General features: G+C 42.0%; 1 protein-coding gene across 1 annotated transcript in view; it reads right to left on the bottom strand.

Moving 5' to 3' along the window:
• PCSK2 (proprotein convertase subtilisin/kexin type 2) overlaps positions 1-25,668 on the bottom strand; it is a 256,223-nt gene that overhangs the window by 98,521 nt on the left and 132,034 nt on the right. The window contains exons 3-5 of the mRNA XM_036323746.1: positions 16,620-16,733; positions 13,981-14,089; positions 8,246-8,283 (exon numbers count right to left, since the gene is read on the bottom strand). Coding sequence (XP_036179639.1) covers positions 8,246-8,283; positions 13,981-14,089; positions 16,620-16,733 — 261 coding nt within the window. The remainder of the gene's footprint in view (positions 1-8,245; positions 8,284-13,980; positions 14,090-16,619; positions 16,734-25,668) is intronic.

Below are 25,668 nucleotides of genomic sequence, written 5' to 3'. Positions count from 1 at the left end.
AGTTCTATGACCCTCTATTGCTTTCATCAGAGACATGCATTAATGGGAATGGGGCGGTGGCATCACCTATGAGATAACTGAGAGCTGGGAGTGAGAGGGTTCTGCATGCTAGAGGTCCCCATCATCAACAATAGGAGCTCATCATATGATTGAGCTCCTGATTTTATTTGCAATGAATGAATGACGGCTTAATAGTCAATGCAATTTAGCAAATATTTATTGAATGCCTGTTTAGCACTGTGCTAAATGTTAAGGGGGACACACATTTTAAAAAAGCACACACTTTCCTACAAAGGGGTCGTGATCTAGTCCTTATGCCATCATATGGAAATAGCATTGTTGACTGAATAAATGAATGAATGAAGTGCCAAAATGAATGATGAGATTAATCATCAGAATCTTGGAATGTTTTCAAAGAAATCCATGTTATAAGGTGTAGCCCTAGAGATTTTGATTTAGTGGGTCTGGGGTAGGGCCAGAGAAATCTATATTCTCCTTAGGCTAGGATGGACAGCCATTACTGTGGGAGGACCAAGGAGGGTGTCGATCATGGGTAACTGTAATAGCTGCTGCATAAAAACAACCATAAAATGTCAGCAGCATATCACAATAAGCATTTATATCACTTATGAGTCTACCGTTCAGCTAGGAGCAAGATGATCTAGGTTGGGCTCAGCAAGGCAGCTCTGCGGATCTTGGCTGGGCTTGCTTGCTTCTAGGGCAGTGGTTCTCAACCTTCCTAATGCCGCGACCCTTTAATACAGTTCCTCGTGTTGTGGTGACCCACAACCACAAAATTATTTTTGTTGCTACTTCATAACTGTAATTTTGCTACTGTTATGAACCGTAATGCAAATATCTGATATGCAGGATGTATTTTCATTATTACAAATTGAACATAACTAAAGCATAGTGATTGATCACAAAACAATATGTAATTATATATGTGTTTTCCTATGGTCTTAGGCGACCCCTGTGAAAGGGTCATTGGAGAACCGCTGTTCTAGGGGTTGGCTGGGGGTCAGCTGGTATTGGCAAGGCTCTTCCACCAGGCAGCTCTGATTCTTACTGCAGTTCTGTAGGTTGACTTTGGTGGCTGTGTTATGGGCTCTGGCAGCTGGGGTAGCTCTTCTCCATGTGTCTCTCATCTTCCTCCTGGGTACAGTGGGCTAGCCTGGGCATGCTCTTCTAATGGAGACGGTAGAGGCATAGGAGGGCATATGGGAATACAAAAGGCCTCTTAAGGCCTCTGAACTGGCAATCTGACACTTCTGTGTAATTTTACTGCTTTAAACAAATCACATGGCCCCACCCAAAGTCAAGGGGTGGGAAATACACTTCGCCCTTTTAGAGAGAAGTTCTGCAAAGCCCCTCAGTAAGCTGAGGTCTAGGGAAGGATGAGGAGTTGGAGTCAACACAGTCTTCCACATTTGCTGCACTCAAGAATTTGTGGAAAAAATGAAGGAGGAACACCCAAATCTGTACAGGTTTCAGCACAGGATCTTGGAGCTGCTCAGAGGATGACGCACAGTTTCCAAACTGAGAGATGGAGGTCCTAGTTCAAGAAGTGGTTCAACCTTCACGTCACCAGGGCAAAAGCCCGTGTCCCACACTGTGATCACTTAAACATCAGGAGGTGTAATTTCCTTGGCCTGGAGAAAACTTCATTTGGAAAAATTACCATTTTACAATCCTTTCACCCACTTTGAGGATTAGGCCTCCCTTATGAATATCCATGAATATCCTTTAGCTCAAAGAGCTGAGACAGAGAAGAGTAGATGAGAAATTCTACTGGGACATCCTTTCTCATTACATTCCTGGCCATGGGCAATGAATCTTCTCTCTCCCTCTATCTTCTGCTAGTTGGATGTTCTTTTAAAAATAAAATTTAAAAATAAATAAATAAACCTTTCTTTTTTCAAATAAATCTTTGAGCTTTATTTTGGTAGCCTCTGCTCTTTGGCCTTTGCTTTCCTAACTTCAATCTTATACTTAGTCTGGTTGAGGTGTCTTTTTCTTCCCTTTTGAGAACTTTGAGCTTACAGGGGAGGGCACGGAGCAATTGCACCATTTCTTGAGGCACACTCCTGCTTCTCCATCAGGGCAACCAGCCATTGTGCACAGTTGTAATCTCAGCTCTTTTGAGATGGAAATGAATGTTTATTGAGCATGTTATCTGGAAGACCTTATACACATGGTATCTCAATGATACTTCACAGCAAACCTGATACTCATTTTGTCCATTTCACAAATGAGGATATTAAAGTTCAAAGAGGTTTAATAGGTTAGTCTCAAGTTGCACAACTATGACTCAGGAAGCCAAACATCACACTCAGTTTCCATTACTGTCACCCTGTCAGCACTTCATCCTTGCATGCTGGCCGACTCTGTCAGCACCTGCAACTCTCCACCTGAAGACTCTCTCTGTCTGCTGACTGTATTCCACTTGCATGGTGGGCAGGACAGAAGAGCTGGGGAGTTAAGCGCCCCCACCTCCCTAACTTGGGCCCTCTCCTGGGACACAGCCCTCAACCAGTGATTGACAAGAGTTGATGGATAACTCTGAGTGGCTCTGTCTACACTTTCCCAGAGCTCTGTGGTGAGAGCATGCTCCTTTGCTCTCAGTAGTAATAGGCATTGTAACAAACCCTTTCTCAGCTGCTCTTCCTTGTGGAATAGCTTCCTTTCTCCCCAGCTGGTACTTCCTGGGGTATCCCCCCCTCCCCCCAAATAAACTACTTGCTTTCCAATGCTTATCTCAGGTCTGCTTCTGAGAAAACTCCCACCCACAGCAAGACGACTCTCTTTGGATTTTACAGAACCACTAGCCACTTCTTCACTTTTGTAGCTTCAGCAGAGAAGGCTTTGGGCAAAGCAGAGGTGTTTGGCTCCACTCACACCCACCCTGCGGGACCTGACCCTCAATCACAATTCTCGTGTTCTTGGCGAAGTATCCCTCTATTCCTGAAGACCTCTGGACTTGGACCGGTGCTGTGAACATCACTGAGTGGGGCCACACGGTAAAGAGATGAACAACCTCCCTGCCTGCCAGCCCCTCCCCTGTGAGATACGTCCCACACCAGTGTCTTTACTGACCGCCGGCTTCTCTGGAGAACACCTGAGTCAGGCTTCTCTCTCTTCCTCTGGGGTGTGGACATAGCAGGTCCAATACACAGCGATCAGATATATCCAGACCATTCGCACAGAGAAGATGGGGTAAAGGAACTCTGATTTAGACTTGGTCTAAAATACTTGTTTCATGTTATTACTATCGGGATGGAAAAAGGAGAGTTTTAATTATTTGGGATAGGGAGCATTTATCAGTGGGACTAGATCCCTCAGATTAAATCCAATCATAGAACAATAGAGTAATACTTCAAGCAGCTATTATTATCCTTTACTTCTAACTCTCAACAGATTTAATGTAGATTTGTTGAATTAAATTAACACTAACAACTTACATTTATATATTGATTTGCAGCTTTCAAAGGATTTTAATTCTCAGTTTAAATAGAAAGAACACCAGACTACCAGTATACTCTGACTCATCTCTTCTTTTTTTAAAAAATATATTTTTATTGATTTCAGAGAGGAGGGGAGAGGGAGAGACAGATGGAAACAGCAATGATAAGAGACAATCATTGATCGGCTGCCTCCTGCAGGGCCCCTACTGGAGATCGAGCCTGCAACCCTGGCATGTGCCCTTGACCAGAATCGAACCCCGGGACCCTTCAGTCCCCAGGCTGATGCTGAGCCAAACCAGCTAGGGCATCTTCTCTTTTAATATATGGAAAAAAACAAGCTTTGAAAACATTTCTTGTTTGGGAAACAGTGTGTCTAGTTTGATTATGAAGAAATTTTTGTCATTTTTGTCTAAAAGCCTCTGCTAGAGTTTTTACTTCTCACTAAAAATAATCTGTAGCAAAAAGGAATTTCCCCAACACAGCCCATTTCTGTTTATTTTAACCCTTAATAAATTTCCAAGTCATCCTCACCGAGGCAAATGTTGCCAGCACCCAGCCCATTTAGCTTTGGCCTATCACCCTGGTGAGTTCTGGCTGCCTACCTGCATCTTTGACAAGGGCTGTGGGAAGGTAGGATGTCTGGGATTTTAACATTTCCTGGGACCAGCCCTCAACCAATGATTGACAGAAGTTGCTGTAAAAATACTCCCACTTCCTTGGGTATCCCGTCCTGGGTGGGATAACTGGCACTTATTCTACACTGTCCCCGACTTCCCAGTGGGATGAAGTTCCAGCTGCTCCCTGGTTTGATAATGTACCATTTATTAGCTGCTTCCCCTTCCATATCTCATTACTCCCTCTATTCTTGCTTCCTGGGATCACCTCTCAAATAAACTACTTGCACTCAAACCCTTGTCTCAGGTTTGCTTGTGAAGGAACTCAAACACAGACCTCCCCAAAGTACATTTCACTAGGAGGGCACCAGGCTAGCCTATCACATCCAAACCATTAAGTCACCTAACAAGGTGTGAAGCTGTCTGTTAATCCTTTGCTCAAACAATTTTTGAGCTTATCACCGTCCACTGATTTCATTGTTCTCCTGGGCAGGTCTACTCCACTTGCCATCCTCATTCTGTTAATTATAGTGTAAAATTTTCAATTAAAAATAAAGATGATAAAGTTGGTTAGTAGCTTTAAAGCTGTCAGTCTCTACACAGAGTAAGAGAGACACAGAGACTGAACAAAGCAATTCAGGCTCAGGTTCTCTGCTGAGGAATTAAGAATGAGGTACTTGATGTTCAGTTTTCTCACTTATACCAAAGACAGAGAAAACATTTTTAATCCTCACCCAAGGATTTTAGAGAGAGAAAAGGGGAGAAAAAGGAAGAGAGAGAGAAACATCGATCAGTATGCAGCCTAAACAGAGACTGAACCCACAACCTAGGTATGTGCCCTGACCAGGAGTCAAATCCAAAACCTTTCGAATCCAAAACCAACCGAGACACACCAGCCAGGGTGAGAGAATATTATATTACAAAATTTGTAATCAGTTACATAATTTTTGTAAGGTTCCAAGTATTTAATAAATATTGAAGACTAGGACCTTCCTCTGTATTGAAGTTTCTGTTCAATTCTTAGATGTCATCTGCTCTAAGATTAGTGTAGACATTGTCAACTCCTCAACAACACATACCTGCCAACTGGCCATCAATACTCCTCTTTTTTTTTTGTTAATCCTCACTCCAAGATATTTTTTCCATTGATTTTTAGAGAGGGGGGGGGGAGACAGAGAGAGAGAGAGAGAGAGAGAGAGAGAGAGAGAGAGAGAGAGAGAAAATATTGATGTGAGAGAGACACATCTATTGGCCACCTCATGCATGAACCCCGACCAGGCCGAGATCAAACCTGTAACCCAGGCACATGCCCTTGACCCAGAATCAAACCTAAGACCCCTCGGTGCTCCAATTGACATTCCAACCACTGAGCAACACCTGCCAGGCCAACACTCCTCTTGAACATTTTCAGATATGGAGAACTCATTACTTAATGGGACAGCTAATTCCTTTTATTTATCAACCTTAATCATTAAACAGTTCCTCCTTTAACTGAACCAAAATCTTTCTCCTGCAGTTGTCATCCTTTGGTGGGAATTTTCTTGGGAGTAATTACTGAATTAGTTGAATGCCTCATCCCACATAGAGCATTGGAGAATAGGAACTATTAGAAAACATATTTAATGTGCCTCTTAAGTTGTCAACCCCCTCCCCCATCCCCAATCTTTCAGCTTTCCTTAGTAGGCTATAGTTCAGAGCCCTTCTGGTACCTTGTCTATCTGTCACTCTTCCTCTTGGAATGAGGCACCCATTAGAACCAATTTAGTTGTCCAACAATTGGGGATTGGAAAATTTAAATACAATGCAGCATGAGTAAAATCTGTATAGCCCTATAATCATGTTTTGAAGAGTATTTAATGATATAAAAGTGTTCATGAGGTATCAGGTGGAAGGGGGCATACTGTATATGCCACAGAGCCCAGTTTCATTAAAAATACGCACACAGAAATGAACACGACACTCATAGAACCCACAGAGTCTTTCAGGTATATTCTGATATCACAGAGTTGAGAGGAGCTAGTACCTTTCAATTTGGATGCTTTACTTTCCCATTTCAGCTTACTGGTTTTGGCAGAATCTCAAGGTTAATTAGCATTGTATCTGCAGTTCATCAGAGCCCCAGGGAATTTTTCCCCCCTCTTGAATTATTATCTCTTTTAATCTGACAATTGGTATTGGGATCAGCCCTTCACAGAAACAGCGGGGCTGGGCAGAGAGCAGGGAAGGAGGCCCAGGTTAGTCCCTGTGTAAGTGGCTTTGGTGGGGACTGGACTGGCAGGAGTGAGAGGTCTTCCAGCCCGACCAGCAGACACCTGACCTTGAAGTCCTACAAGCTGCAAGATGGAGCAACACTGGTCTGCAAAAGTGAGCAGAGCCCTGTTTGGTGGCTTTGCGAGGTGCTGGGTCCTGGAGATGGCAGGAAGCCTGTGCAGCCAGGGGAGAATACTAATAATGTCTCTGTGTGCACCTCCACAGGCTACCACCCCCGCCATTTCTGTGTAAGAAAAGCCTGTGGGTATCACAGCGCTGGAGAAAACACAACCCAAGCATTTCTCAGTCTCCCTTTGGGAGAACTCTCCAGAGCCCTGCAGCTATTGGGGAGACAGAGAAAGGGATGGCATGAGAGGAGGCAAACAAGGCTCTATGTGCGGCAGTCCCTTTAAGGAGGCAAAAGGGACAGCCAGGCAGACAGCTCCACGTGTGTTTGCAGGAGGGGAGAAAGGACACAGGAAGGCGAGGAGAAATGTTTCCTAAGACTCTGCAGATGGACCACTGAGGCAGAGCTTGCAACTCATAAGTGGTTCTTTATTGTCTTGTCTACAGGAGTGGAGTCTCATCTCTTGGAACAGAGCTTCGGATTAATTTTTGTCATGTCTCTCTGGGCCCACTTTGTCTGGACGGTGCCAATGATTCATTTAATTTTCTTTTTAATTATTAAAAAGATGCTCAGCCCTATGTATACTCTTGTAGATTTATAAGACTCCTGCAGTAAAGAGAAACCCGGCCCATGGGTGCTCTGTTTCCTAATGCTCAATGCACTGAACACGTGGAAAACCTCTGTTCTCTTTTTGCATTGTCGATACACACTTTCTAGGGCAGTGATGGCGAACCTTTAGAGCTCGGCGTGTCAGCATTTTGAAAAACCCTAACTTAACTCTGGTGCCGTGTCACATATAGAAATTTTTTGATATTTGCAACCATAGTAAAACAAAGACTTATATTTTTGATATTTATTTTATATATTTAAATGCCATTTAACAAAGAAAAAATCAACCAAAAAAATGAGTTCGCGTGTCACCTCTGACACGCGTGTCATAGGTTCGCCATCACTGCTCTAGGGTGAGTGACCCAGGCTGTTGATCCCAAAACACTTCTTTTCTCTATTGAAGTTCACGTTCTCTTCAGTATGACCTCTTCAGCTACTCAAATAACATTCTGAATACTTAGCTCTGCAGCTTATAGAAGTATTGCTTAGTAATAGTTTACTTAATTTTAAGTGAACACACCAATGCTCGAATAGAGGCTCCCCTGGGGTTAAAAGAAAGGGATCACTTATCTTTAAAGGGTTTGTAGGTTTCTTCAGGGAAGCAGAGTGACTTGCTGGGTCAAAGTCAGAGCATGTGGTTTTAGTCCAACAGCATTTCCCGTGCCTTCCTGTTAATATTTATTACCTGTCAAGGGAAACTAAATGCTCTACATAGTGCTGGGGGGCAAGTCAGTGTGCAGGGCTCATAAACACAGCAATAATAAAAAAGATGATGTTCTTGCTTTCATACAGCTATGGATGTAACGTGAGTTGCTGCACTTTTTGGCATTTTGCCATCAGTTTCATCCAGCAAAAACCCAACAGGCTCATTTCCACCCTTCAATTCAATACTACTATCCTCAGCTAGAGTTGATTTTAAACCTCCCTCATATTTGCCCCTCCCTGTACCTTTCAGACCTCAAGTTTCCTGCTTTTCTTCTTAGAAAGCCACTAGTTTTTTCTGCTGCTAGGCTCCATACCCTGTCTGTTTGTCTTTGGCCTGAGCTGTGGCTCTAACAAGATGGGCAGTTTTAGTGTGCATGCATGTATGTGTAAATGTGCATGTGTATGTTCCTAATAACAAGGGACACTAGAACACCTAAGGTGCACATGTTTCCCCACACAGGTCAGCTTGTACTTACGTAGTTCGAGGCCAGGTCTGGGTGGAGATAGTCAATCCCTGTGAAAAGACAATAGCACAGGAGTGAAAGGTTAATACCTGCCACTGTCCTCGGGAAAGCTGCTCTAGAAAGATCTCATGTGCTGCACCCAGGATACACTGTGCCTGAGGCCCCAGCCTTGTGTTTCGCTTCCTGAGTGAGGGTGGGTGGGTTGCACCGCCCAAGTGAAGAGACAGCTGCCACCAGATGCATTGGAGGAGGGAAGCCAATTAGAGCTTGGAGCCTCAGGATAACACTTCTGCCGTAAATGTCAGCACAAAGGGGCTTAGTGTGTTTAAGATTGATGGCTCATCAGGGCAGTGATGCAAGAGAGATTTGTGGAAATCCTGACATTTCTAAAGCAGCAACAGGCATTTTTTTGAAATGAAACTGGCCCGAGGGAGGGAAAGCAATGGATTAGTAGAGGGTTCTCTGGCATAGAAGTAATAAGAGTAACATAGCTGGGCAAGAAAAGCGAAATGGTCTCCTGCAATGTGTCCCAAGTGGGAGGTGATACTTGTCTTTCCAGAATGTGGCTTTCCTGGAAGCTGAGACCTTGAATCACCCTGCAGGGGTCCTGTGCTTTCTCCTGCATGTGGACTACCTTGTTGCCCAATAGTCATTCCTGTGGTAGAATTATGGTCCATGAGTTGCTAGCCTCCATCAGACTCGTGAGCCTCAGAAAGCACCCTGGAACTTCAAGGACAAATTGAAGTTTTCCTCCAGGTCTGAGAGCCATATAATCATTGCAGTTTCATTTCATCTGAGCATCTAGCCCTCCAAGAAACCAGCCAGGCTCCTGCACTACCTAGTATAATGGTTGTAAGTGTAGGTTTTGGAATCAAAGATTCGAATTTGAATCCCAGCCACGCTGCCAACTGGCTGCATGACTTCAGGGAAAGCGCATGGCTTCTATATGCTTGTTTTCTTCTTGATCTAGTGGAGGTGAGAACAGTGTGGTGTGCTTGTAATGGTGGCATTTAACAACTCTATTGGGTTGCAATATTTAAAAGCCAGAAGTATTATTCAGCCTCTTGTATAGCTGTCATCTTTACTGCATGCATACCAAAGTCAGGTCACAGCTATAGCTTTGTTCTGCAAAAAGGAACTTATATCAGGATGTATATAGTTGACCCTTGAACAACAAAGTTTAGAGGAGCCAACTTGCTGGGCAGTTGAAAATCTGCATATAACTTAAGTCGGTCCTCCACGTATGTGGATTCCCAACCACCAGTTGACCCCTGAAGAAAGAGAGTTTGAACTGTGCTGACCAATAGAAAAACCCACGTATAAGTGGACCCACACAGTCCAAGCCAGCATTCTTCAAGGGTCAACTGTATTTGTAAAAAAAGTTTTCCTTTGTTTTTTTTGTTGCACAAGTCATTTCTGGTAAGTACTTTTTAGACTAGCAATCACTGTTCTCGGGAAAGCTGCTCTAACATGTTTCATATCTTGCTGCTGATATTTTGACATCTGAAACAATTACTGTTATCATGCTGATTTCTATATCTTGGGAGAGTATAGCTGGCCACTTCCTGCCCAATATCCTCCCCCTCCTCCCCCTCCCCCTATTCCTCTCTCAAGGACTGCAGAGAGACAGGGGTTAGAAGCCTTAAAGACAAATATTTAAAAGTTTGCAGACCCATGTTCTGGACTCTAATTTAGAGATGGTAAGTTTAGGTTGTGTTGGGGATGAGCCTGGGCCATGGGACCAACAGATCCAGTACCATTTCAGGTTCAGACACTGTAATATTTGTGTGACTTTGGCTAAATGACATAATCTCTTGGAACTTCAGTTTTTTCATCTTTAAAATAGAGATATTATTTACCTTGCAAAGCAATTTTCAGGATTAGAGCCAATTCATCAAAAGTGTTTAGCTTGTAGTAGGTGCTTGATAAATTATGTTTCTATCCTCATCGTTAGTACCATTATCTAGCATATCGCTAGAGGTATATGGATAATGCTGAAGAACAGAACATTTAAAAAAATCTACTGTCTTAGAACAGTGGTTCTCAACCTTCCTAATTCCGCGACCCTTTAATACAGTTCTTCATGTTGTGGTGACCCCCAACCATAAAATTATTTTCGTTGCTACTTCATAATCATAACTGTAATTTTGCTACTGTTATGAATCGTAATGTAAATATCTGATATGCAGGATGTATTTTCATTGTTACAAATTGAACATAATTAAAGCATAGTGATTAATCACAAAAACAATATGTAATTATATATGTGTTTTCCGATGGTCTTAGGCTACCCCTGTGAAAGGGTCGTTTGACCCCCAAAGGGGTTGCGACCCACAGGTTGAGAACCGCTGTCTTAAATTGTTGTGTTGGAATTAAATTGTTGTATATATTTGCTAAAATTTGTTAAATTTTGTGAACTCATTGTTAGGCAAAAAATGTTGTAACATACAGGTAAGGCAAAAGAAAAATGACAAACACACAGATGCACACACAGAGAACATTTTTTCTAGAAATGAGTCAATTTTTAAAACATGACCCCATGTTCTGAGAGTGCAAGTTGTTTAGAAGGGGAATTTTTGGAGAAATAGTAGTCTCTTCTCTGTGAAGGGAAAATATTGAAGCAAAGAGGTAATCTGAGACCAGAAGGAAATTAGAATTAAAACAAGATAAATTTAGCCCAATTAAATAAAAATCTTTAATTAGGTTATGGGGAAGACCAGGTGTTAAGTTAGAACAGATACAGACTTTAGTCTGAGAAAGAAAGTATTTATAGAATTGTGAAGGATGACAGACACGATCCAGAAAAATAAAAATGAACTGAAGCAAGAAAATGATAACCTGGTAACTAAATAGTATTTTAAGAGTTTTGTATGTTTTATATTCAGGGAAATATACTGAATACATCTTCTAAATCAGCTTATTTTTTCACTTCTTGTATTAGTAATATATTCAATCTTATTTTTCATGTATTTGTTTATTTTCAGCAATGACTGATAGACCTTATGTAGGTCCTGGAAAAAAACAGACAATTTGGACACTGAACCTGAGCTATGGCTCATGATCTGTGGGGGCACCTACTCATCAGCCAATTATAATGAGTGTGGGGCACAGATTAAAAATATTTGGTTATATTTTTGTTCATAAACCATTAGTATCTGCCGCTAGTTTGAAGTCTAATCCACAATAGTCCAAATTCCCAGGAAGCTCCAGAGACTGCAGGGAATTAGCAAGGAGCTCCATGTACATCTTCCTAGTTAGAATGGCAATAGTTCAGTTGAGATGTATTACTGGTCCTAAGCCCAGTTACTTTCATTGTTCTAAGAAAGCTAGCCCCTTGCACCATCCCTGTGGACTTATATGCTGCTGAGGAGTAGACTTCAATGGATTAATTGTATCTTCAAAGGTGGTGGTTCAGTATCACCGATCCCATATGGTATTCTACAGTATGACAAGGTCATCTCCTCCCTGATTTAGAGGTAAGTCTATTCTTTCTTCTTCAGTCTGACTGGGATGTGGTTGCTTCTGCAAATAAGTTATAGAAGATATGACTTTCAAGGGTAAGTCAAAAAAGGCCAGGCATCTTCCACCTGTTTCCTTTGGACACTTGCTGACTCTTCCGGAAGCAGGCTGCCATGGGAGAATCCCATGTGTAGTCAGTCACTCTGACAGCTGAGCCCCAGCAGCAGCCAGCATCAACTATTAGCCATCTTGGATGTTCAGCTCAGTCAAACCTTCTGATGACCACAGCCCAGCCAACATCTGAATGCCTGTTCTTGGGAACTCTGAGCCATCTGTAAAAATCCATCTACTTCTCCACATGGAGTGGAGAGGCTGGGACTGCATGGAGCTGGAGGGAACCGCCAGTTGCATCCAGTCCCAGCCGTCTTCTGACCCCAGCTGCACGAGAGACCCCAGAAAGGCCAGCAGCAGAACTGTCCAGCTGAGCCTGGGCAATCCACAGAACTGTGAGAGAGAACAACATGGCGGTTATTTAAAGCCACTTAATTTTGGGGTGATTTGTTCTGCATTAGTAGGTGACCAAAACAATGGAGAAGCTAGGAGTTTTAATTGGGAGGCAGAGAATTTGCCTTTTTTTTTTTTTTTTTGGAATCCCAATAGCCACTGATCAGCAGAAGAAATAACACAAATCAAATTCTGTCAAAACTTTCTGAAGGACTTGGCCTTGCAAGCCGGGAAACATGGAGCAAAGGCTGGAGTCATCTTTGCTATCTTTGGAAGGGACGATGGACACTTAAGCGAGGGGGTTACAGTTAAAGAGTCCTGAAGTAGGCATCATAGGGCTGATGGAGGTTTCATAAGAGCAGTGTGCCTGTCTATTGTCACTGTGGTGCCACTTTTAGGGCGCTTCTCTGATACCCAACAGGGAGTCCACAGTAGATATGCTGTAGGAAATGGTCATTACAATATGTCCTAGGCAGGTTTTCCCCAAACCTGGGTGCCTCTTTCTCGTGGGTGAGCTGGCGTCAGCCGCTTCAGTTTCTAAAGCAAAACATCAGGAAGGAAGAGACTGTCTCAGCTCCAGGCACGGTGCACAGACACTCCTGTGCAGAGCTCCTTTCTTCTTGTGAAAACCCTCAGCTGCTGGAGAAAGCTTTTACATCCACTTCAAAACGTGGAACACTTCAGAAAACAGGGAGGCATTGTTTTTATGTTGCTATTTAATGAGCCCACACAAAGACAGCAGCAATTTTAATCACTCTGGCTACCCTTGTTTTCCCATCAATTCTGTTTCAAAGGCTTGCTTTAGAGAACATAGTGTTCTTTGAGGATCTTCAGAAGGGAGAGGCTCCCTCCGCTGTTTCATCTTTGTCTAGTCTTTATATGTAATTGGGCCAAAACTGCACAGTGGCACTTGTACTGGGAGACCCAGACAGCTAATGAAGACCCAGATAGTACATCCCCAATGAGATGACTACAGGGCGGAGATACTCCAGGATCTTGGCAGAGCCAAGGACATGTGTCATTAGAAAAACAATTCACCCAACCTGTTGGCTTTCATATCAAAAACTACTGAAAATAAAGCTCTGTTAAATCTTTATCTGGCAGGTGTTTGGGATAGGATAATATGTTCTATGGGTCATGCATCATAAAATGTTATCAAAGTCTGCTTTATAAGGGCTCCTTCTGAAAGTAACAATAAAGTAAAAAATTCTCCAAAGCCCAATCCTGCTGCTAAAAAGCTATTTCATGGATCTAGAGCCACACATCTAATATAAATTTCTGTGATGATAAAAATGGAGTTTTTGGCTTGAATTTCAGCAGCTGCTAGATCCATGTAGCTATTGAGAACTTGAAATGAAGCTAGGAGTTGAATTTTTAATTTTATTTAGTGTCAATTAATTAAAGGTTAAATGTAAATAGCCACATATGGCTAGTGGCTAGTACATTGGACAGTGTGGATCTAGAGAAATAGATGGTAAATATAAAGAGGTTTGGAAGATGTTTTAAGGTAAAGTATAAGCAGTGGTTTAATAAGAAATTAAAGTTGCAGGATGATCAGATTTCATCAGTTTATTTAATTTATTAATTCAACAAATATTTGTTAAGGGTATCCTCAAATTTGAGGGCCATGGATTTGGAGAAAGGTGAAAGTTTGGCCACAATATAAATGGTTATCAGGCCCAACATCTGGCTATTCTGCCTCCAAAAGAAGGACTCTCTTATATTCCGAAGCACTGCAAAGACACACTGGCTTACAAATGCTGTAAAGGCATTGAAAAACTCACCATCATCCATAATTCCAATGGTAACACCTTTCCCTGTGTAGCCCAGTTCCCAGGCTTCTGCCACATTCAAATCAAGGCCAGGAGTGCCATCGGCTTGTCCAGTATTGATCTGGTACAGGAATTCCAAGCAGAGAATCTTATTAGTTTGGTGGAGTAAAGCACCTGTGTAAATGTTTGTTTCACATGCTCTACAGCCGTCTGCTAGTCCAGGGCCAGCTCAGAGGCCACATCGTCCCTGAACCAATACTTCTGGGCATCCCCCCACCAACCTCTTCCAGCCTCCTTTAATTTTTTGATATACACTGTTAACGCTTTATATTTTTTATAAGTATGCAAACACAGTTTCAATCCTCCCATCTTTTATGACCAGGTTGTGATCTTTAAACTCCGTAGAGCTGCCATTTCCAGAAACCCTCCTCAGTTTAGAATTAAGTGCTTGCTTTTGTAGTTCTTGATTTATACTTCACATTTTGAATTTAGCACATATTGTTTGGGATTATTCTTACGTGAATATGATTTCCTTACTACATACAATATCCTTTACAAGAGGGAGATGATCTATTTACCTTTGTGATTTCAATACGACCACACCAATCTTGCTTTAAAAATATTTGTTGAGCTGAATTGAAGATAGCTGGCTCAACTTTAGTGCATATTCTCCCCCTTAAAAAATCCAAAGATGTGCCGAAACCGGTTTGGCTCAGTGGATAGAGCGTCGGCCTGCGGACTGAAAGGTCCCAGGTTCGATTCCGGTCAAGGGCATGTACCTGGGTTGCGGGCACATCCCCAGTGGGAGATGTGCAGGAGGCAGCTGATCAATGTTTCTCTCTCATCGATGTTTCTAACTCTCTATCTCTCTCCCTTCCTCTCTGTAAAAAATCAATAAAATATATATTTAAAAAAAAAATCCAAAGATGAAATAAAGGAAAACAAAGGGAAAAAAATCCCAAATAAATGTGCTCACTACCCTCTTTGCATGCATCTTTGTCCTGTGCAGATTTTCTCAAAGATGAGTCATAAAAAAATAGTGACATCAGAGTTTGTATTGGCAGAAACTCACAGTGGCCAATTGGCCTTTACAGTGTTGCTAAAACATTGTGTGAATGTCATAATGCTCTTCATAAAAATGGCCACTCTTCTCCTCCAGGCATTTGTTAAGATTATACCTCTCCATTCCCTTGGAAGTGAGAATGACCATGTGACTGATTTTGGCTAATAGAATATGAGCTTATGTGTCATCTGTCACATCTATGTGGAAGCTTTAAGAACCATTGTGCAATTTTCCCCTTCCTTTCCCTCATGTGCTCATGAAAGCTGGGATCAAGATGGAGTGGAGATGGAGTTTGATTTGCCTGAGTCCCTGATGGATTACGAAACATTGGCGGCATAGCATGAGTGAGAAACTGATTTTATTAAGCCACTGTGATTTGAGGGTTGTTATTGCAAGAAACATAGCCTATTCTGACTAATATAGTCATCCCTTTGTATTGAGGGGATGGTTACAGAACCCCAAAATACATGGATGCTCAAGTCCCTTACATAAAATGGTTTGATATTTGTATATAACTTACATTTTGCATATAGGTTACAGCCAGATATGCCTACACTTCATTTTTGTGGATTCAGCATAGTGCTCTGCATGTGACAAATTAAAATTTTGCCTTTTGGAAATTTCTGGGATTATTTTTTAAATATTTTCAACCCCTAGTTGGTTGAATTGTGGATGTGGAACCTGTGGATATGAAGGGCTGACTGTACACATAATTTTATTTAGTTACCCAAATGGAATTTTTAGAATTCCATGTCCCAAAGCATAAGGGCATAAGGCATAGTCAAGTTCTAAAGCCCCAAAAGAGGGGTTTGTGGTGTATTCCTATAAAGTAGCAGCCCATGGGTCATAATTTATTTTCTCTTTTGCTCAACATATTTTAATCTTAAATAAAGCTTCACTCACATTGATAAATTAGTCACTCATTTCCCCTCTATATGCCCTGCAGTTTGGTTTGCTTGGAGGCTTTGAGAACTTTTTCAACATAACTCAACCCATCCAAATGGACGGACTCTTGGTGAGCCAGAAAATATTCACTACCAGACAGATGGGTTTCCCTGCCTTGAATCCTGCATCAATTAAGTACCATGAAACTGATTTCCTACCATTATTTGAGGAAACACTGATAGATGCTACTTCTGCTACTTTAGTTTTCGAGGTCTCTTGCTTTTCTCTTGTGTAGTCACCTGATTCTTTGTCTTATGTCTGTGGTTTCATCATGTCCTACTGTTACTCTGACGGTTGAGACCCCACATAACTCTTCCCAGACCTTTGAGTTGACCTTTACATGTTTTTGCATCTTCATTTATACATACACTGGCACACTTTTCAGAGCCTGGGAGAATCTGATCTGCTTTGGGTAGCTGCTTTGACCCTAGGAGGCCATGGCTACTTAGCAGTTAAGAAGAAAGCAGATTAAGGAATGAGATGCTTGGGTGGTGCTAGAAAATCAATACGGATCAGAGGGGACAGAGCAGTTCACAGAGTCGGATGCTGGCTAATGTCCCAAAGAATAATGAGGAAATGGAAATGCATTTTGTATCCGAAGTCTCAAAATGAGAAACGTTAGGAACAATACAGAGACACTTACCAGATACCATTGCTTTGTAAAAAGAGGATCATTCATGTTGATATCGATCTCATTGATATCTCTATACCCTCGCTTTTTCCGTTGGAATCCTTCTTGTTGCAAGGCCATCTTTACCTGGAATGACAATACTGGCACATTACCTATCAACCTAAACATTCCTCTTTCGAAATTTATTTCCATGAATTCAAGTTCCATTTGTATCTGAAGTGTTTTTTTTCCTCACCCGAAGCTAAGCTCATCTCGTATACACTCTCACTTTCTGATTACTTTCCAAGGGCATCTACTTCTGCTTGCAGTGAGCAAACAGGCTCGGTGATGGCTCAAATGAGTTTCCCTAAATAAGAATTAGATGGGAAAGCACTCTCAAGGAAGGTAAGGTGGTAGGGCCATTAAGAGAAAGAAAACGAAGCAAAGGGACACTTCTATGAAGGAAAAGAGAGTGATATGGATTCAGGGAGGGAGAGAGTGAAACCTCATTGATCATTTTTTCTGGACGGCTTCTCAGCCTTTCCATTTGTTGATAGTACTGTGCTATCACATTTGGGAATCAGCCTAAAACAGAAACAAACAAACAAACAAAAGACCTGTGTGGAGAGCCAGTAAGCCCACAGCAAAGCTGGAGAAGGTAAGCGAGGGACCTTTGAAGAGAAACTGATGGATGGTGCTGCTGTCCTTGCAATGACAACACTTTGGTTTTGGACAGTAAAACAGAACCCCAAGCCCTTGGATGGAAATAAAGCTCAGGGGCCGAAATAGTTCAAACAGGCTCCTGGCAACAGTTAGGCTCTGTCTCAATCAGAAAACGTTCACTTGGGCAAAAACTAATCTATCACCCAATAGCTGTGGCCAGTCTCTGAACGTCTACACCCTCACAGACTATGCAAATGTATAAAAAAGTGTGTGCTGGAAACTTATTATTTATTTAAGTTATATTTTTCTGCCTGACATTTATTTCTCCTTTTACCAAATTTCCCCAGTATATTAGGGGATATATATATATATATATATATATATATATATATATATATATATATCTCACTTTATTTCTCTTAATGGTCCTACCACCTTATCTTCCTTGAGAGTCCTTTTTCCACCTAAATCTTATTTAGGGAAACTCACTTTGAGCCATCACTGAGTCCACTAGGTTCTGTGTTAGTCGGAGTGAAATTTGAGGCACCTGCCTGCTGTAAAGAAACTGAAGCTCTCCTTGCCACAGAGGGGCTCAGTGGGAATCTCTCTTCCAGGATCTGAATCCTACAGGCCCGCCCTGGGGCTCCCTCAGGATTGATCCTTCAGCTTCTCATAGGTTTGTAAGTTCCCAAACTTTTCCAACAAATTCTCTTTTGCGTAAGTGATACAGAATCTATTCCAGTTGCTTGCAATCAAGAACTCTGATATGTGACAAGAGAGTCCCAGTCAAGAGTGGTGGTGGGCAGGGAAGAATGAAGAGATTGAAGATGTGGCCCAAACCCTTGTCTTCCTGCTTCCCTGGAATGTGGCAGAATGCTGTGGGGGAGTAGCTCCTCACTTCCCCATCTGCACATTCACACAGAAGGCTTGGGGTTCATTTGCCAGAAAAAACTCTTAATTCTATCCAAAATGCTATCCATATAGAAAAGAAGTGGTAGATATAGCAAGAGTAATTGACCAGGGATCCCAGCTGCTACACTCTGAAATCTAGCATTTGCTCTGTGAGTTCTTTGGAGGTATTGCAGCAAGAGACATTCACTGGGGTATAGTTTCTGTAAAAATCCCCCAAAGAAGTAGCAATATCATTGAAAAAAGGGATAGTTATATTTTTAAAAAATATATTTTTATCGATTTCAGAAAGGAAGGGAGAGGGACAAAGGGATAGAAACTTCAATGATGAGAGAGAATCATTGATTGGCTGCCTCCCGCACACCCCACACTAGGGATGGAGCCTGCAACCCAGACATGTGCCCTGACTGGGAATCAAACCATGACTTCCTGGATCATAGGTCAACGCTTAACCAGTGAGCCATGCCGGTGGGGCTAGATGGATATTTTTATAATGGCAAAATTTGGACACAACTAGAGCCCATCAGATGATTCCAATTTAAATATATATGCATATATAGGGTGTCCCAAAAAATGTATACACACTTTAACAGCTGATAGCTTAATTTTGAAAATGATATGTATTTTAATAAACAATGCCTTTATAATTACTCAAAATGTATGTATACATTTTTGGGGACACCTTAAATATGTTTATATGAAGCAGATGCCAAGATGGGATTAAACATGCAAGAAGTTTATTAGGAGAGAAAATGTAAGAAACTGTGTTGCAAGTCTGGCCCCATAGAGAAGAAAGTGTACAAAGTTGGGCAAAAGAGTTCTTGACTGCCTCGTAGTCTAAAGAAGGTTTGGCAAAGCTGTCGGGGATCCAAAGTCGGCTGTCAGAGGGCCCCTGTGTCTACCAGGGGTAGGTCTACCTCAGTACTCCTGTCGAGCTCAGTCACTGACTGGAGCAGCCCTGGCCAGCGTGGCCTGTTGCCAACACGGTAATAGATTTCAGAGTGCAGCTGCTGGGGTCCCTGGTCAATTACTCTCTCTGTCGTCAGGGACCTGTCAGCATGTTCTCACAGCTGCCACAGAATATATCCATGCATTTATATATGTGTTTCTGTGCTTGTGTGTAAGCATTAATGTAGAACATTTAAAATGTCCAAGTCAATGTAGTTTTCAACCTGGAAAGAACCAGACACACCCTCATAAAACCTTTTTAATACTATGAAAGCAAATACAACAGCCCTCCTTTATCCACGTTCCAAGATCCCCAGTAGATGACTGAAACAGTGGATAGTACTGTGTTTTTTCCTACACACACATACCTTTTTACTTAAAAGAAGCACTTTAGGGCTTCTCTTTGGCATATCTGAATTGCCAGCATTATTTGTGCTTTGGGGCCATTATTAAGTAAAATAGGGGTTATTTGAACACAAGCACTTTGATACCTCCATAGTCGATCTGATAATAAAAAAGGCTACTAAGTAACTGAGGGGGTGAGGGAGAGCATACATAGTGTGGACACACTGGAAAAAGGGATGATTCACATCCTGGATTGGTTGAAGCAGGACAGCATATGAGAATTCAATATACTCACAAAGGCACATAATTTAAATAGAATGAATTGTTTTTTTCCATTTAATATTTTTTGACTAAGGTTGACCACCAGTAATTTAAACCACGGAAAGCAAAACCAAGGATAAGGGCAGAACCTATATTCAAATAAGAGTGCCACGTTAACTTGGGAAGGAAGGAGCCTGGATTCGGCCATCTCATCTTCCCCTTCTGGTTCCACAGCCTGGCCTTTATCTGCTCTTCTCACTAAAGGAGGCAGTTACTGGCCTGCCCTGAGGGCGTCTGGTTACAGTGGATTCATCGTCAGGAGTGACTTCATTGAGCAGCTTCCCTTTGCTGGGATCTTTGCTGGGCAGACTACCTACCATGTGGATGTTTGAACGCTCTCATCTGTAGGTTGTTTCCCAGCAGCATAAACACAGGAGGACACATCAGATTTTATCTTTTTAAATATGCAATAGCAGCGAAAGCTAAAGCTATGTTACTCCCAAGTCAATTAGACCAAGTACATCCAAATGATAAGACTGCTTAAATCCATTTCCATAAGATTAATTTTCAATTTCATAAATTAGGTTTTAATGGAGGCCAGTGATGCTTTGGAATGTGACCCTCTGATGCCACCCTCCTTGCAACTCGGGAGCACCAGAGCAGGACTCCGTTGTCTGAAATTATGCATCTCATGCTACTAAAAATTAGGCCTCAGAAGACTGCAGAGGGCTTTATCTTCAGGACCTCAATGAAAACCACAGCTACAATTTCAAGAGAGATGAACACCTTTAAGACATATTTTTACTTATTACACTTAAATAACTGGAAAACAATTCTATCCCCCCTGCCACAAGAGTACCATGTAATACCATCAATTGCTTTTATTTTTCTGGGTTCTTTTCCAATCTGAATTTGCATTCAAATCTAATTTTTATATAACAGTAATCATATTATAGATAAAATTGTGCACCTTCTTCACTAAGTATCCAACCATAGGAATTTTAATGTGCTGTTATATAGCTCTCATATTTTAATTTTAATGGCTATCTAAATATTCTATAGAGTAAAGTACTGTAATTTACCCAACAATTTCCCTCCTATTGGTCATTTGGATTTTTTTATTATCATAAGTAAAATTGCCAGGAGCAAAAAGATGAGGTTATAAACTACTTTTAAAGACCTCTGGGGAAGAATTCTGTGTTATAATTCTATTTGTGAGAAAGCCCTAAATGTCAGAGAAGTATTTCCTAGTGTCTACGTTCCTTCCTCACATTATAACTAAAAGGCTGGTTTTATTCTCTCTTCCTCCTCCTCTTAATCATAGCCTTTCACGCAGGATACCTTTCATTGCCACTTAGATATGGTCCCAATGACATGCATGGGACTTAATTATAGCTTCTTACCTTCTCAAAAAATAATGTACAGCTAGCATTGGTATTTCATTTTAGAATACTTCCCTAAGTTGGTCCATAGACCTAAATATTTACACAAATAAAAAATATAAGAAAGCGTGTTTTGTTACTGGGTATTATTTTATTAAAAATGAACAGGTGGATATTTTAAACCTGAATTTGACACATGTGCACAGCACAAATTTTACCTGAGCAGCTCCCCTATGCCCTCCTCCTCTCCTCCTCTCCTCAATTAAGAATTCTTTAGTCGTCTGAAAAATGTTTCTGTGCATCTACAAGCAGGTTCGATCTCTGGGCATTAGCATACTATTTTAAAAGTTACATTAACATTTAATCTTGTCAACAAAACTGTGGTGTTGAGAAAACAGAGGTTCTGAGGCCATTGTCCAACAGTTGCAAGCATGGTGGAGTCTTCCAGGTTCATTACTTCTAAATGCTATGAACTCTTCACTAAGGCACATTGCCTCTCCCTAAGGTATGGAACACAGTCAACCTTCCAGTATTCGGAGGGCTGAACGGTGGATGTTAACTCTCTAAAGAGCAGGTACTGGATTGCTTTTTCCCTGGGCTGATGATTAAACAGCTGCTAAATTAGCATTAACTGTGCTGAGCAGGGGAGGGGCGAAAAAGGGGAACAATAGGAAAACCTGTCTCAAAAGGTGTGGGGAACTGCTTGGCTTGAAGTGAGCACAGGAAAAGGAACATAAAACACAAAACTACATGTTGCTGAAAATACTGAAGGTTATGAATCCACAGTGTGATTGATTGTCACACTATTATCTTCTATACTAAGAATTATTTTATTTACCAGTGTTATAAGTTGACTTGTATCTTCTTAAAAGTCCTAGCCTGCTCACCTGTAAAGTGGGGATGAGACATAATAATGGCTAACATATATTGAGGGATGACTGAACCAACCCCATCTATACTTTGATCTTGGTCTTCCAGACCCCAGAATTGTGAGACATATATTTCTGTTTAAGCCACCGACTTGTGTACTGGGTTATGGCAGTCCCAGCAAACTCATACAACACTCCAGTAATCTGGTTGCACATCTGCATACTTCACTATTGTTCCATGTTGCTTCTCTGCTGCTACTTCATGGAACAGGGTTTTGGTGAGTATCAAACAAGATAATGCATGTAATGCATAACACCTGGCTCAGAGTACATACCCAATATATGCCTACCATTGCTACTATAAGCATTGCCAATGTTATAATTTTTGAGGCTGGCGGAAAGGCAATGGGGTGGTGCCTCTCCTTGTTCCATCCCACCTCAAGCCAGGCATGTCTTATTCCAAAGCAGGCCAGGGTGCCCTTGCTCCCTTCTTCTTGCTCTTAGCTAGCTTCAGACAAATCAAAGTAAACATGTAAAGAGAAACCAGCTGGAGTCCTTCCCATGTGTGTCCTGAAGGCAGAACACCTACCTCTCCAAGGCAGTGAGTTATACCTGTGTTTGAACTGATGAGCTGAACACAGCTTATGAAACAAGGAACCCAGAGAAAGCCATTGCTGGTGGTATGTGAAAGATGATGGAGGAAGGAGACCACACCTAAGCTCAGATGTTCTAGTTCATCTGCTTTGCTACCAACTGCTGGCCTTGGTTATCAAGATGCAAACAGGGATCTAGAAAGGAGAGAGGTATAAGGGGACATGACCCAGGGAGGTCAATTGCTGGGAGGGAGAGGGAGGGGAGGGAACAGGCAGCAAACAGTCAGGGAATCTGGCTACTTAATTTCCCCCTTGAGCAGGCAGGGTGACTTTTTGGAAAGCCCAATTATAGGCAAATCACAGGGCTTAACTTTTCAAAGAACAGGGAGTTAAGCCACACTCATGGCTGAATGCACCGTATTGATTGTCCTCATTTAGAGAGGTTTGCCCATCTTGCAAGAATGAAGACGATCAATTGAGGAGAGAGGATATGGCTGCGTGCCTCCGGCCACAGTTCCAGTCACTGCATCTCAGTGACAAGATATTAACAAATTGCTATCTATCAACTAGAGCCCTGTATACAAGATATACCGAGATAAGTCAATGTAATTAGGGAGGGATCGAAAGATGTTTTTAGTGGAGTGAAGCACAGAGGCAACTGATCAGAGTGCCTTTAGCAGGTCCAATGCCAGCTCCCAGGTTTGCTAGCACATGTGCATCTTACTTGGGGGTGCACTTCAGCATGATTTCAATCTTGCTCTTGTTTCCGGGATGGTAGGGAATGTCATGAGTTGGATTTAGGGGATTATATTAAGGAAAAGGATAATAAAAGATGGTAGGTGCTATGCCGGATGTGGAGGCAGAGATGACTAGACTGGGGTATGCTTGAGAGGACAATTTTCCAGAGATGCCAGGTACCCTGAATGCTGTCTTGGCCAAAATGACATGATCCTCTCAATGAGGTTCTCCTGAGAGGTGAGTGTGGCAAAGAAGCAAAGCAAGGCTGAGCCACCTCAATATATTCATATATTACTAGCTTTGGCCTTGTACACAATATAGCCAAAGAGAGCCGGCCTGGGCCACGTGGACAGCTGTTTTCCATCGCAGGTGGGCAGAAGGAGCTCAGTCTAACACAGAAGATTCCTGAGTGGACAGATGGGAGGAGGAGCAGGAAGATGAGGGGGTAAAGGGGAGCAGTGAGGCAAAGGCGCTGCCACAGCTTCTGCTACTCAAGTGTGTGTGGGAAAAAGAGGGGATGAGTGGAAAGTGTGGATGACTTAATCCAAAGTCATGACTCGACCAAGTGCCAAAGATCATACCTTAAACACAGCGTGCTGTGCGAACAAGGTTTGGAGTCAGAAAGAAATGGGATCAGGTCCTGGGTCGGTTTACATGTTATTTGTGTCTGTTCTGGGGTAGGTTCCTCAAGTTCTCTGAACTATGTTTTTGTTGTTGTTGTTTTTTTCATCTAGAGCAGGAATTGGCAAATCGAGCCCACTGCCTGTTTTTTATAGAAGTTTGTTGAATACAGCTGTACCTGTTTGTTTGCACCCTGCCTCTGGCTGTTTTCACACCACAATGGCAGACTTGAGTAGTTCTAAAAGAGACCACTGTGGCTCACAAAGCCTAAAGTATTTGCTCTCTGGCCCTTCACAGAAATAGTTTGTCTACGCCTCGATGTATAGCATGGAGATGGTGGGATTGTTGACCGTATAGGCCTAATAGTGAGGATCATGTGAAATAATCTTTTCTATAAATGTTACTGTCTAAAATTATGATATATAATATGTCTATGGAACCCATTTCCTCTATGAGGGGGGAAGCAGGGGCAGGATTTTGATTAGTGGTGCAAATGATTTGATTTGAGGGGCACAAAGAAAGCTGCCAGTGACCCAAACCACCTCCTCCCCTTCCCCCCGCCCCCTCAGGTACATGCACACTGACTGAATTCCAGCCATGAAGAGTTAAGTTTTCATCGTAAGCCTTCATTATCTAAGTTGATTATGTCTCTATTTAAAAAGATTAGGAAAACAAGTCCTCTGGGAAAGGCAACACATCCAGGTGTTATCACTTTACAATCTACGTGTGTGGACTCATTAATTAGATTGCTCTTCTCACTGATGCTGGTTGAGATTGGTGCAAGGACGGAATGAAAATTTATGGAAAAGGTAATTTGGAGACTCTTGGGCAGTGTCTTGCAAGCCGGGGAGAAGAGCTACTGAAAGCAACAGCAAGGGATGCAAGGCTTAGAATTGGGTGCCACTAGAAGAGGAGGATTGAGAGCCAGGGGGTGAGAGGGCACGCTGAAAAACCTCCCAAAGGTGTTTGCTTCTAAACACATTCTTTATGCACAGCATGTCTACAGTGTGAAGGAAACACGCACCACTTATTGCTACGACAAAGGTTGTAGTATTGTTTCTTTATACGTTTTCTGGGGGGGGGGGGGGGGGCATACCAAAAAGCTGCCTGCTAGAGAGCACAAACGGATTCTTCAAAATCCACAACCTCCTTTGCTTAAAGTCACATCTGAAGAAGTTTTAATTTTTGGATTCAGACAATAGAGTTAAAGAAGAGAGAAGATTCAATTCCCCAGTTCTTTTTTTTCCCAAAGGGCATCTATTTTTAATCTTCCACAAAGGTTCGCCCCTTTGTCCACAGCAATGCCTTGGCAATTCTTTTCCACTATTTCATTAGTTGCCAATAGAGCAATTCCAGGTTGACAAGGTGGAAAAGAAAATGTGTGTTGACGTTGCAATTGGCATATGTCAGAATATTTGGGGACTGGTAACTGTGCATCCCCCTCACCAAGCAGCTGGAGAGTAATTCATATGTCAAGCTAAGCAGCCCACAGATGACAAAACATAAACAAGGAATAAAGGTCAGAGTGATTGATTCATAACATACATCTACTTATTCATGGAACACCCAGTGATGGGGCATTAATTAGCCCACCAGGGTGATGCAGAACAAATGAAGAAAGTAATGGATCGACTTTGCAGTAGTGCTCCTGGAAGGTACAGAGCCAGCCACGTGCTCAGATTTGCCCCCTGAGAAATGCCAGGAGAAAATAGCTTTCATTCTGAAGTGTCTTCGTTTTCTGTGGCTACTGTAA

Source organism: Myotis myotis, unplaced genomic scaffold, assembly GCF_014108235.1.
Source record: "Myotis myotis isolate mMyoMyo1 unplaced genomic scaffold, mMyoMyo1.p scaffold_m19_p_9, whole genome shotgun sequence".
NCBI lineage: Eukaryota > Metazoa > Chordata > Mammalia > Chiroptera > Vespertilionidae > Myotis > Myotis myotis.
The sequence above is the reverse complement of the archived record's forward strand: the minus strand, read 5'-3'. Positions and strand labels throughout refer to the sequence as shown.